The sequence below is a fragment of the Limulus polyphemus genome, unplaced genomic scaffold, assembly GCF_000517525.1.
Source record: "Limulus polyphemus unplaced genomic scaffold, Limulus_polyphemus-2.1.2 Scaffold3195, whole genome shotgun sequence".
NCBI classification, from domain to species: Eukaryota; Metazoa; Arthropoda; class Merostomata; order Xiphosura; family Limulidae; genus Limulus; species Limulus polyphemus.
In genome coordinates this window covers 85,008-96,919 of record NW_013668805.1, presented here as the reverse complement: position 1 = coordinate 96,919, position 11,912 = coordinate 85,008, and the positions used below count along the sequence as shown (strand labels likewise).

Genomic DNA, 11,912 nt, shown 5'->3' with positions numbered 1-11,912 from the left:
CACATCTCTATAGAGAGAGAGACTTATCAGGAGACACATCTCTATAGAGAGAGAGACTTATCAGGAGACACATCTCTATAGAGAGAGAGACTTATCAGGAGACACATCTCTATAGAGAGACTTATCAGGAGACACATCTCTATAGAGAGAGAGAGACTTATCAGGAGACACCGGCATGTAGTTTTATATGATGTGTGGTATTATGAAGAACTGCTGGAAACTTCCGAAAAGCTCTCAACTCTCACTTTTTCGAGAAGTTCAAAAATGGAGCAATAAATTAAAACTGAATAATTCAAAACAGCTTTGAAAGTATGAAGTAAAGGATTTACACACAATTATTTTTTGTCAATGTTAATATATACAAATGTAGATGTATGTATACATCTCATTTTGGGTGATCTTACTTTATTCTAGGAAAAAAAAATACAATAACACAGTAATATACTGTTGTGCGCCATTTCGGAACAACTCCTCAGATGTTTACATTTCAGTGCAAAAAATATAAAACTGTTTCACCATCGTTACAACAAGACCAGTTTTCTCTAGCAGAGAATTTACTTCTACAAGGATGTAACAGAATTTCCACAAGGTTTGTAAGTGGATAATGTTTCAACCGTTTATATTCAAATCAGCAATCTTCAGTTTTTTTTTGCTTCTCTTGTTTATACTCTACCCAATCTGGACTGCAGGTGTTTAAAAACGGTTTAACTGAGTACGTACTGTTTAACTGAATGTGTAACCATATGTACATCTAATAAAAGTGTTCTGTCTAACACTAAAAGAATGATTAATAATAGTAACAGGGTTCCATTATTCCTTTATCAAACATCTTTGGCTAATATTATTTATACCTGACGATTACCATCTTGTCTCAGAGTACAACTATTTGATAATGAGAGAATTAGACTAATTTGAAAGTATTAAAACATTACACTGTACAGTCTCTAGTCTCAGACGATACTCCTACATCTTCAGACTTTCTTTGCTCTTCATCATCATCTCCCATTTGTATCTCTGTATTGTCTGACTGGATACAGGAAGCGTCTCCATCCGCAAATCTGTTAGCAGTGCTTCTATCTTCAGCTGTTATTTCATGCGATTCCCCTTCTTGTACATTTTCTTCACCACGTGACTGCTCCGTTAATAATGTTCCTTCTTCAATCTGATTGGTAGTGCATTTTGCTGCATCTTCCTCCTTATCCGCCGTCACTTGCGAGTTTTCTGTCATACGCATCACTTGAAGTCCTGAAGTTTTCTGTTCTGTTCCTTCACTTTGTCCCAGTGATACATCAACATTCATTGAAGGTTCTTCATTCACCTCGTCAGCTGTTAACTCAGTTCCTTTAGTTGTCTGTTCTGTTCCTTCACTTTGTCCCAGTGATACATCAACATTCATTGAAGGTTCTTCATTCATCTCATCAGCTGTTAACTCAGTTCCTTTAGTTGTCTGTTCTGTTCCTTCACTTTGTCCCAGTGATACATCAACATTCATTGAAGGTTCTTCATTCACATCTTCAGCTGTTAACTCAGTTCCTGTGGTTCTTTGTTCCATCTTTCCATCTACTTCCACTTGGACATCATCATCAGCAGCAGTACAAATTTCTTTGTTCTCCTGATCCATCTTTACCTGTTTGCTGCCAGAACTTGAGTCATCTGCGACTTCCATTTCTTCCTCAACGTTGGATTTCTCTTCTGTAGAATTACTTGGTTTTCCAACATTTGTTTCTACTAGTTCTTTATGTCCGTTTTCATTCTTAGGTGACGTAACTTTTGCATCAAGCTGAGAAATAGCAGCTTGTATTTTATTTACAACGGCTTTTCTTGCTTTTCGGATGTTTTCCTCCCCACCAGTTTCAATATTATCTAACTTTAACATACACCTAGTAAGCATTTCATCTAGATATCGATAATGTTTATCCTTTGCTGTTCCACTGAAGTCCGAAACTTGTTGCTGAAGAGTTTCTAATTCCTTTTGAATGGCTAGGATCTGTTCTAATGGATCTACTGGCCCACTGACTTGAGAGGATGTATGTTGGCTACTGGAATTAGCACCACCATACTGTTGCTCCACAGGAGCCTTTTTTTTTTCTTGGCTACTGATGTTACCTAATCTGTCTACATGTAAATATTCCTTCTTTTTCTTCATGGTACTGGGTGATGAGCCATTAATTTTTGGAAGCTTTGGTTTAAGTTCCTCTGTGTCTGGTTCAATGGTAACTGGAATGTGACGAACATTCTTTGGTTCTACTGTTCTGTCCGTTTGTTTACCAGCCCAGGATGTCTTCCCGATTCCAGCATCATTCTCAGTTAAGTTGTGTTCTCTACGAGCCTGCTTCAGACCAGAAGTTGTTCGAGAATTCCCCCAGTCTTCCGTGTTAAATGATGGATCTTGGCGGATATTTTGAAAGTAATTTCTGTGTTGTGGTTTTGAACCTAACACCAGAGGATCCAGTTCAAACGACACAGGAACATGATGTACTTTTGGTTTTGACTTCTCAGTGCCAGAAGACTGAGTAGATGATGGTTTTTCATGAGTGACTTTAATGGGTATACTTTTCACTCCACCCATGCCAGAACCATGGGAATGCTCAAAATGTGGTGCTACAGTGCCACCTCCACCTTGCCACCAGTCTGGATTGTAACCTTCATTGACCTGAAATTCAATTTTTGAATTCTAAATATTCATGATATTCATTTTTTTTTTTAAATTATTAAGAAACAAAGAGGCTGTAATATAAAATTGGCAATATCAGAATAAATTTATATTTATTGTACATATTCAGAACACGTACCCGTGTCAGAGAACAAACATCAGGTAATCGTGAGTACTAACAGACAAGAGAAAGTTGAGTGATTGGAAATTATCATTAGCAATCAGATATTTGACAACTTTTACCATTCTTTTTAACCAGCCCACTGAAACCGTTTCTCAAGATTAGGGAGTAAACCATTCTGTTTTTATAATAGTATACATTAAAGTTCCTAGCAAGTGAGGCCTAACTAGTGATTTATAGAGAGATAACTACCTCCTTCGACTTGTGAACAGTATTTATAAATACACCCTAGTAACGTTACTACTACCAACACAGCACTAATTCAACGTTACTACTACCAACACAGCACTAATTCAACGGTTGGGGGTGAGTTCACAACCACTATACCAAAGTCCTTGTCCTCTATCACACTATCAATATTAAACCCATGATATTATTACCCTACACTAAATATAAATAGACCATTTTCCAAATATTAAACCGACATAAGTCATTATCAACAAAGATAATATTACTCACAATTTTGATCAGTCATAACTAAAAGCAGACTTTTATATTTTATCAAATATACCTCTGTCAATATCATTAGTGAATATAATAAAAAGCAAAGGTCCAACCACTGACCTTTGAGATAATTTACTAATTACAAGGCACGAAGTCCAGTCGTGTTGTCACTCTACAATCAACTTAACTGTGGTTAACCAACAGTTTGTAACTTTAGAACACAACCACTTTCATAGTTCTAGTACATTAATGTAAAGGACAAGTTAATGTCCTTCATTAAAATTCTCTATGGAAAAGAAAGAGAGAAAAAAAAAACAATTACCAGGTTAAAAGTCTGAAACTATAGTTTGTGAACAACAATTACCAGGTTAAAAAAAACAATTACCAGGTTAAAAGTCTGAAACTGTAGTTTTGTGAACAACAATTACCAGGTTAAAAGTCTGAAACTGTAGTTTTGTGAACAACAATTACCAGGTTAAAAGTCTGAAACTGTAGTTTTGTGAACAACAATTACCAGGTTAAAAGTCTGAAACTGTAGTTTTGTGAACAACAATTACCAGGTTAAAAGTCTGAAACTGTAGTTTTGTGAACAACAATTACCAGGTTAAAAGTCTGAAACTGTAGTTTGTGAACAACAATTACCAGGTTAAAAGTCTGAAACTGTAGTTTGTGAACAACAATTACCAAATTGATAATTTTAAAATATTCATCTCTATTATAACCATCCTTTAAATGTGACATGTGTACAAAAATTAAAAACCCTATAACCCGAGCTCTATCGACTAAGTTTGTAGGGTTTCATACCTCTGTCTTTAATTGATTTTGTTTTGTGACTACACATTTTCCTAACATCAGGAACATATTCAAAATGTACGTGTACAGTGTCTCACCTTTATTTGATGGGAGTGTAAAACCTTCAAGTTTGTATATAAAATATAAAAAACAACATTTAAATTAATGGTCAAAGTCTCCTTACTTTATTAGCACAGTTTTAGAACAGAGAGATTAAATACTTGAACAGCTGAAAGTCATACATATTCACAAAAAGCTGTTGTTCACCTAACTAGTTAAGATGGAATAAAACTAATTTTCTATGCTGGTATAATTATTTTAGCCTCCTGCTATACTGAATGTAAAACTAAACATCTTGACATAAACAAAAATACAAGTGTGTGTGTATGTGTAAAACAATTATTTAACTCTTAAAGCAGTTAATGCTGGAGTTTATAAAATGTAAGACCCAAGGGAAACACTTATAAAACGATTGTTAAGTTCATAGCTGAACACCTGGAAACCACACACACAAAAAATATCAAGTGGTATAATCAATCAACTACAGACCACAGGTGGACAAATTTAAAACCAAAAGCACCTCACTAATAGCCATAATTTTATCTTTTTGCCTTTCCAGCAATTGGATCATATCAGTACAAGTGGTTTCTGGAAGGAATGCAGAGAAAAACTACAGTTATTGGTCTTAATTAGACCACAGTTAAGTATAGCATGTTTCATCAACATATAACTTTTGATTTTTGTGTGTATTTACGTGTAGTTTCTGCTTTTAGGGACATCTCTTTATGCTATAATATTTATACAGTAAGTTTATATGCCTCTATGAACATCAGACAGAAACCCAAAATATTTAAATTTAAGAGCAATAGGAACTAAGAATTGTATATTTAGAAGGCTTGAATCATTACCCATATATTTTTTATCGATTTAATTTTAAGTAGAATCATATTTCTTATGTGAATAAACCAACACTACAAGACTGTTCGCATTCTAAAATAACTTTTACAAGTTAATTTCATTTCCTCAAAGTTCAAGTTCAGAACTTACTTAAACATTAATTACAGGCCTTCAATGCCACAGTAAACAGTAATAAATCTTAATTTAAATCACAGATACTTTCAGAGTTTCAGTAGATTGAGGAATCAGAATTCACCTGCTGTACTTCAGTTATAACTTCTACTTGTTATTGATTAACTGAAACTTGAAAGCTAATGTAGTAGTATTTAAAAATAATGTAAATGAGGCTCTAAAACAGTAAAAGTGAATTCCTGAAACTGAAAGTGTCTGACACTGAATTTAAATTCAATTTTCATGTAAATTTTAATTACTAATTATGAAATTAGTTACTTACCGAGGGTGTAGCACCAAACCAACACGGCCACGCTTCTCCATATCTTAAAGGGTCGGTATTATAAAACATTTTGCTTAAATAATCGTTTTCTTCTATCTCAGAAGTTATAGCAGTATTACCAGACGTATAATCTTTATCAACGGCAAAAGGTTCTTGGAATATCAAAGAGTCCTCGAGCGCAGGTATTTCTCTAGTATTAAACACTAAGCTCCTTCTCATCTTATATAGTATACCATCCACCAATCTGGAACGTTCCGATCTTTCTAGAAATATATTACCATGCTACACGTTCTACGTTAGGACTGCAGTAGAAAGGTAGGGAATTTTCTAGACGGAACGAACGTCATAAGCAGTTCCTCCAATCAAAACGAAATCTTGTAAGAGAATTTTATCTCTGGTGATCATAAAAAAAATTATATATATTTAATTTTCTTTTTTCAAAGAAACTTTATTTGTTTGTTTTTAAGGGTAGATACATATAAAATATGAATTATATTGTTACATGGATATAAAATGCTATAATTATGTACGCATATGTTCATGACAATTCAAAAGTTTACGTTTTTATGAGTTGTTATTGACGCGATAGATTCGACAGCAGTTTGTCTCGTAAGGTTCTATAACTTAATAATTATTTAACATTGAGAAACTGCGTTTTTTAACAAGAGTAAAGTTTATCAATATACTTTCAGTGGTTGCTGACGTTAGGCTTAAGTATAAGCCTGATGGCAGAATTGATTTTGATGTTGAAACTAAAACACTGTATTTAGCAGCCAGGGCATATCATGTAAACTTTACATCAATATCAGTAAGAAGAAAGATAATGCCAATAAATGAAAAAGGTGACTACGATGTTCAAATAAAAAGTAATATCCTAAAAAATTTTGACAACGTTTAGAACCTAGATATCAATGGGTTTTAACTGGCAAGACAAAGTTACAAATGAAAGGCTTAGTTAGATAAAAGGCCTGACATGGTCAGGTAGTTAGGGCGCTCGACTCGCAATCTGAGGGTCGCGGATTCGAATCCCCGTCCCACGAAACATGCTCGCCCTTTTAGTTGTAGGGACGTTATAACATGACAGTCAATCTCACTATTCCTTGGTAAAAGAGTAGCCCAAAAGTTGGCGATGTGGTTGGGATGACTAATTCCCTTCCCTCTAGTCTCTCACTGTTAAATTAGGGACAGCTAGTGCATATACCCCTCGTGTAGCTTTGCGCGAAATTCAAACCAAACCTGGTCAGATAAAGAACCAATAGACAGTGAACTCAATAATTCAAATTTAAATATTTTCCTCGTTTTGACCTGTTCTAAAAAGAGACAGAGACACCACCACAAAGAAGGACACTTACTGGATGCCATAAAAAATAAAATTAGATATGAGAGAGAGGAACACCAATAGCCAGGAACTGAAGTCAATGGAAAAACTGGATTACTCCATATTAACTTAAGAGTCCGTAGCTAATTTAATAAATAATACAGATGAGTTAAAGGAATATATATTACTTTATGCAGGTTTCAAAACTTTGTACAATACAAACATTTATTCTGCCAGTTTGTACATTGAGTTAAGAAGTCGTTTATGTGTTAACTTTAATAAAATGGGATCATATTTTGTCGCCCCTCTGGTGGCTCAACGGTAAACTTGAGGACTTATAGCGTTAACATATGCGGTTCGATCCCTGTAGTGAGCACAGCACTGATAGCCCATTGTACAACATTGCACTTCTTTCATTGTCCTCCTTTAGAGCACTGTCAATGAAATTTATAATTATGTACTTCAATGAAGAAAGGTTGTTGCGCTTCAATCTTCCCAAAGTTTACCAGTTTCAAATAAAATATTAAAACATGCGCCATTTCTAAAATAAAGTCCAACTTTTTTTAACATTGCTTTACAAGTTACTGTGTATTTACCTACTATTAAATGTCTTATCGATTTTTTTATTGTTTATCTTAAAATAAACTTGGCACAGGGAGAGTTGCAATGAAATAGTTGATTGTAAATATTGTGTTTTCTTTTCTATTGTAGTATATAGACATGGATGTTCTCGCATTTTAATATAAATTGCTCAAACTTTAACCCAAATTATTTCATTTAATATGTATCAACATAATAACATTATTATCCTGAGTTTATGTTTGTTTGAAGTCTAGGTTATATGGCATGAAGGTGTTATTAAACGAAGATAGACGACATACGTGCTCGCCTTTCCAGATATGAAGACGTTATAATGTGATTGTCAATCCTACTATATATTTTTATTAAAGAGTAGCCCAAGTATTGGCACTGGGTGTTTCAATCAGTTGCCTTCCCTCAGGTCGGCAGTTCAAAACTAGGGACAGCATCAGATAGGCTTAGTAGCTTTACCATAAACAAATGCACAAATAAACCTTTCTGATATGATAATAGTTATTATTTTATGTTCGTGAATGTCTTGTCTCTTCAATCAACTTCAATATTTATCCTCCGTATAGTTTTATGCATAAATGAAACTACGTATATAACATTGCCCTGCTTGCAGAAACCTAATTAATTATCCTCCAGATAAAATGTGGACGTTCATCTATAACCGAATTTTGATTAAAGGCTTTTTATGTTAACAAAAAAGTTCATATATGATATATTTGTATTAAAGGTTTCATTGCTGTTGTTTACCATGATCTGGTTTTAGCTGTTTGTACTTATTTCCATAATATGTATAAAAATAGGCATTTCTATTACATTTTATATCGTGTTATATGTTATTTTTCAAAGGTTTTGTGATTTAAATTTTTTTCTTGTATAAGATTTTAAATGATTTTTTTTTTTAATTTTGCATTAATTTAAATTTCTTTACTTAGTAGAATGCCCCCAGTGGCACAGAAGTATGTCTGCGGACTTACAACGCTCGATACCGGGTTTCGATACTCGTGGTGGGCAGAGCACAGATAGCCCATTGTGTAGCTTTGTGCTTAATTCCAAACAAACAATGTTAGTAGAATGCCCCCAGTGAAGGCTTATAACCCTGAAAGCCAGGTTTTGATACTCGTGGTTGCTCTGTACTTAACAACAAACAAAGCAGATCTTAGTAAAATATTTATATGTGCATTAAATATTGTGTTTTTTATATTTATTAGTATTCATAACAGGTTCTCTATGAATGTTGTCTATTTATGAATGTTAAAGGGTCCATTTTTATAACTCAGGTTTCAAATTAAAATTTTATGACAGTGATAAATGATATTTTGTTATTTAATCGACTTCAGCGTTTATTCTGGTACTTTTGTAATGCATTTTTGCAATCAAAGCATCAATGACGTTAAAATATATTTTACTATATATTAAATTATCTTTGTTAAAGGGTGTTTTTGCTATGTGAAATTAGGACTTGTATCATTTTTAAAGGTTTGTGTTGCCCGTCATATTGTCGTGTAGTGATGTGTAAGTATTTTACAGGGTCGACAGAAAATTACACGGTTCCCTGCTCAATGGGTGAGTTTATTTAATTGGATTTTAAAAAAATAATTATAAAGAGCCTGAAGGGAAATGGGAAAGGAAATAGGTATCATGTAAGCACAATAAGTATTATCTACCCCTTTATTTAACTCTGAAAATTCATCTAAAAAAAATTCTAAATTTTCATGCATACAAGTGTATGTATATTTAAAATAGAACATTGGTCAAGGAAGTCGCTACAATTCTTTTGCTCTAGTTATCTAATAATCCGGGTTATTCTTTTATGCTATCACATGCACTTTCTCATGGGAAATATCGCTGTAATATTGAACAAACTATGTATAGCCCCCCCCCCCGTGGCACAGTGGTATGTTTGCGGGCTTATACCAATAAAAACTGGGTTTTGATACCCGTGGTGGGCAGAGCACAGAAAGCCCTTTGTGGAGCTTTACGCTTAGTAACAAACAACAACAGTAATAATATGTACAGGTGGACAGCAATATTGGTGCATCAGGTGATATTTCGAAGATACGACCTTCTCTATTTTTCAACTGAAATTACCAACAATGATGTAGGTAGCGTACATATCCTGAACAAAACAGTCTTAGGGTTGAACTTAAGGCGCTATGCCAAGATGTGATTTTTTTTTTCTTCTAGGACGTTTTAACTTTAACGTTGGAACTTGGATAGAGCAGTAAGGTCACTGCAAAAAGAGGGTTTTGTGATATTTTTAGAGAGTTAATATCATTGAAAAGTTTGTCTTGGTGAATTTTCAAAGTTATAAAAGATGCACCGTAGACAGTTGTATTTTATTTTTAAAGGAATCGATAAAAAAAAACTAAGATAATTTCGAGTTACACTTAGTTACTTCCGGTTTTGGACCTAACCAGATACTTTGTGAAACAACGTGATAATTTGCGGTATCAACCGAACGACACTTTCATTTATAGCCTAAGGCTAAAGCAATCTCTGAAGCCTAGAGGACGAACCGGTAAATTAAAACTGGGGAACTAGTATTAGTTGTAACCTTTTTTTTTTTTTTTCAGAGAAAGAGTTTGACCCAGGCCCAATGTTTTTTTACTTTTTTAACGAAGTATCTGTGTTAATGACTTTTCTTTTCAAAAAGAAAAATTATATTGTTATACCAGACCTTATTTGCTTTATTCAAATTATTGATAATATTATTATTATTAAGAAGTATTTCAGAACAAACAATACTTGTTCACACCAAATTATAAGGTGAACTTTCAGCTTGTGTGGAAACAAAAACAAAAAATTGTGAAAATTATTTAGCAGATTTCGTTGTCATCATACAGAAATCCAGTCTGATATGATTAAAAAGTAACGTATATGATCTTAAGTAGACATTAATGAAATTGGTAATTTTTAAATTAGCCTAATAATATTTTTATGCATTTCCAATGTGAATCTTGAATAAAGACATAAGTATATTAGGTAGTTAGAGGAATAAGAACTTACTAATGGATAAGTTAAATAATAAATTCCATAATCTACTTTAATATCTAATAACATTTTACAGCCATATTTTAGTAAAAAATTGTGTATTTTTTGTCAGCACTAATGATAAACATCTGTATCAACTAAAAATAAAACCAATATCTAATACTACCAGTAAAACTTTGACAATGCATTCTGTTGAACGAAAGCTTCTAAATAATTCCCATGTTCAGTATAGTCATGCATTAAATTTCTGATGTTTTGAGACTGGTTAGGGAGGAGACATTTTGTCTTTAAATAAGGCTTAATAAAAGTTTTTAGTGCTGGTTAACTGTACATTTTAATTTTGGTTGATACAAAATGTCATAGTTTATGTGGTGGTTTAAAGTGTATTAAAAGTAGAGGTGATAAAACACCAAAATTTAATTCCATATAGTTAGCAAGTTGTGAGTAAACTGCCAAATTAGTACTATGTCTGTGATGAAAAAGATTCATAAGTTTGTTCACCATCTTGGTACCTTATATTTATTATAAGATTTATACTTAGGACACCCTTCTCAATTTCTTGTAAAGTGTTGACCTCTATTACTACTGATGGCAACTCTTTCCATAAATCAGTCACCCTGTTAGAAAAATAGAACTGTCCTAACTGGAGCCTAGCCTTTATTTTCCAAATCTTGTTGTTTTTATAAATCGAGGGTATTTATCCCATAATTCCAATGGATTATCATGTAAACTTCAATAAAAACCACCATTTACCTGTCATAAAGTTTAAATAGAAATTAATTTTAGTTTGTTTTTGTTCTTGTAAGAAAATCATTTTGTTCTTTCATTAAAGTGGGAGGGAATAATGTGCTGAGTAATTTTTAAAGGACATGAAAAGCACAGCATGTTTATCACTTAATAAATATGGTAATACATATATTTATTAAATCTGGACTCAACTTTAACTACATGTAACACAAATGTTTGTGTTATACGCAGTTAACATTGACTCGTGATTTAATAAATATGATAATATATTTGTGTTACATGTAGTTAAAGTTGAGTCCAGATTTTATAAACATACTAATATGTTTGAGTTATATGCAGTTAAAATCGAGTCAAGATTAAGAAGTTTAAGAGTTTTAAAAATAGTCATTAAGATTCAATTGGCTAGATTGTACAAAGTTGAAAGTTTTTATGTTTCTACTCAGGTGCTAAATGTGGTTCCTTTAATGTCAGATTTTTGTTAAATGATTTACAGATATAACAAGCTGGCTAACTCAGTCATAGCATTCGTGTTTTTTTTTACAGTTATTGTTGGAAGACAATCTACAGCCCTCAACATGCCAGAAATAACTACAATACAGGTGATCTTTAAAAATAAATTGTAGCTTTTAATATAACACTTGACTATTGCATTGTGACTTGATTTTACCACAACTATCTTGCTTACTGATAAAAGCATCTTCTGTTGATGTACATAGTTCTGACAATATAAAAGTACTTTAATTGTTTGTTATGTTTACATGTTTGATAAACATGTTTGAAACCAGATGAAGAGTAGTAGTAATAAGTTCCAGAAGATTTACAGTGTATCTCTCATCTACAGATT

The 11,912-nt window shown here is 32.9% G+C and overlaps 2 protein-coding genes across 2 annotated transcripts in view; one reads left to right on the top strand and one right to left on the bottom strand.

Annotated features, from left to right (window-relative positions):
• Nucleotides 1–6: 6 nt before the first annotated feature.
• On the bottom strand, nucleotides 7–5,739 carry LOC106468868 (BAG domain-containing protein Samui-like). The gene is made up of 2 exons (XM_013929315.2): nucleotides 5,422–5,739; nucleotides 7–2,653 (listed from the first exon to the last, which is right to left on the bottom strand). The coding sequence occupies exons 1-2, from the start codon at nucleotides 5,638–5,640 to the stop codon at nucleotides 929–931; spliced, it is 1,944 nt and encodes a 647-aa protein (XP_013784769.1). The 5' UTR covers nucleotides 5,641–5,739; the 3' UTR covers nucleotides 7–928.
• A 3,086-nt stretch (nucleotides 5,740–8,825) lies between these two features.
• Nucleotides 8,826–11,912, top strand: part of LOC106468861 (mitochondrial dicarboxylate carrier-like) — an 18,204-nt gene continuing 15,117 nt past the window's right edge. The window contains exons 1-2 of the mRNA XM_022397228.1: nucleotides 8,826–8,893; nucleotides 11,612–11,667. Of these exons, the coding sequence (XP_022252936.1) occupies nucleotides 8,839–8,893; nucleotides 11,612–11,667 (111 nt within the window). The 5' untranslated portion in view covers nucleotides 8,826–8,838. The remainder of the gene's footprint in view (nucleotides 8,894–11,611; nucleotides 11,668–11,912) is intronic.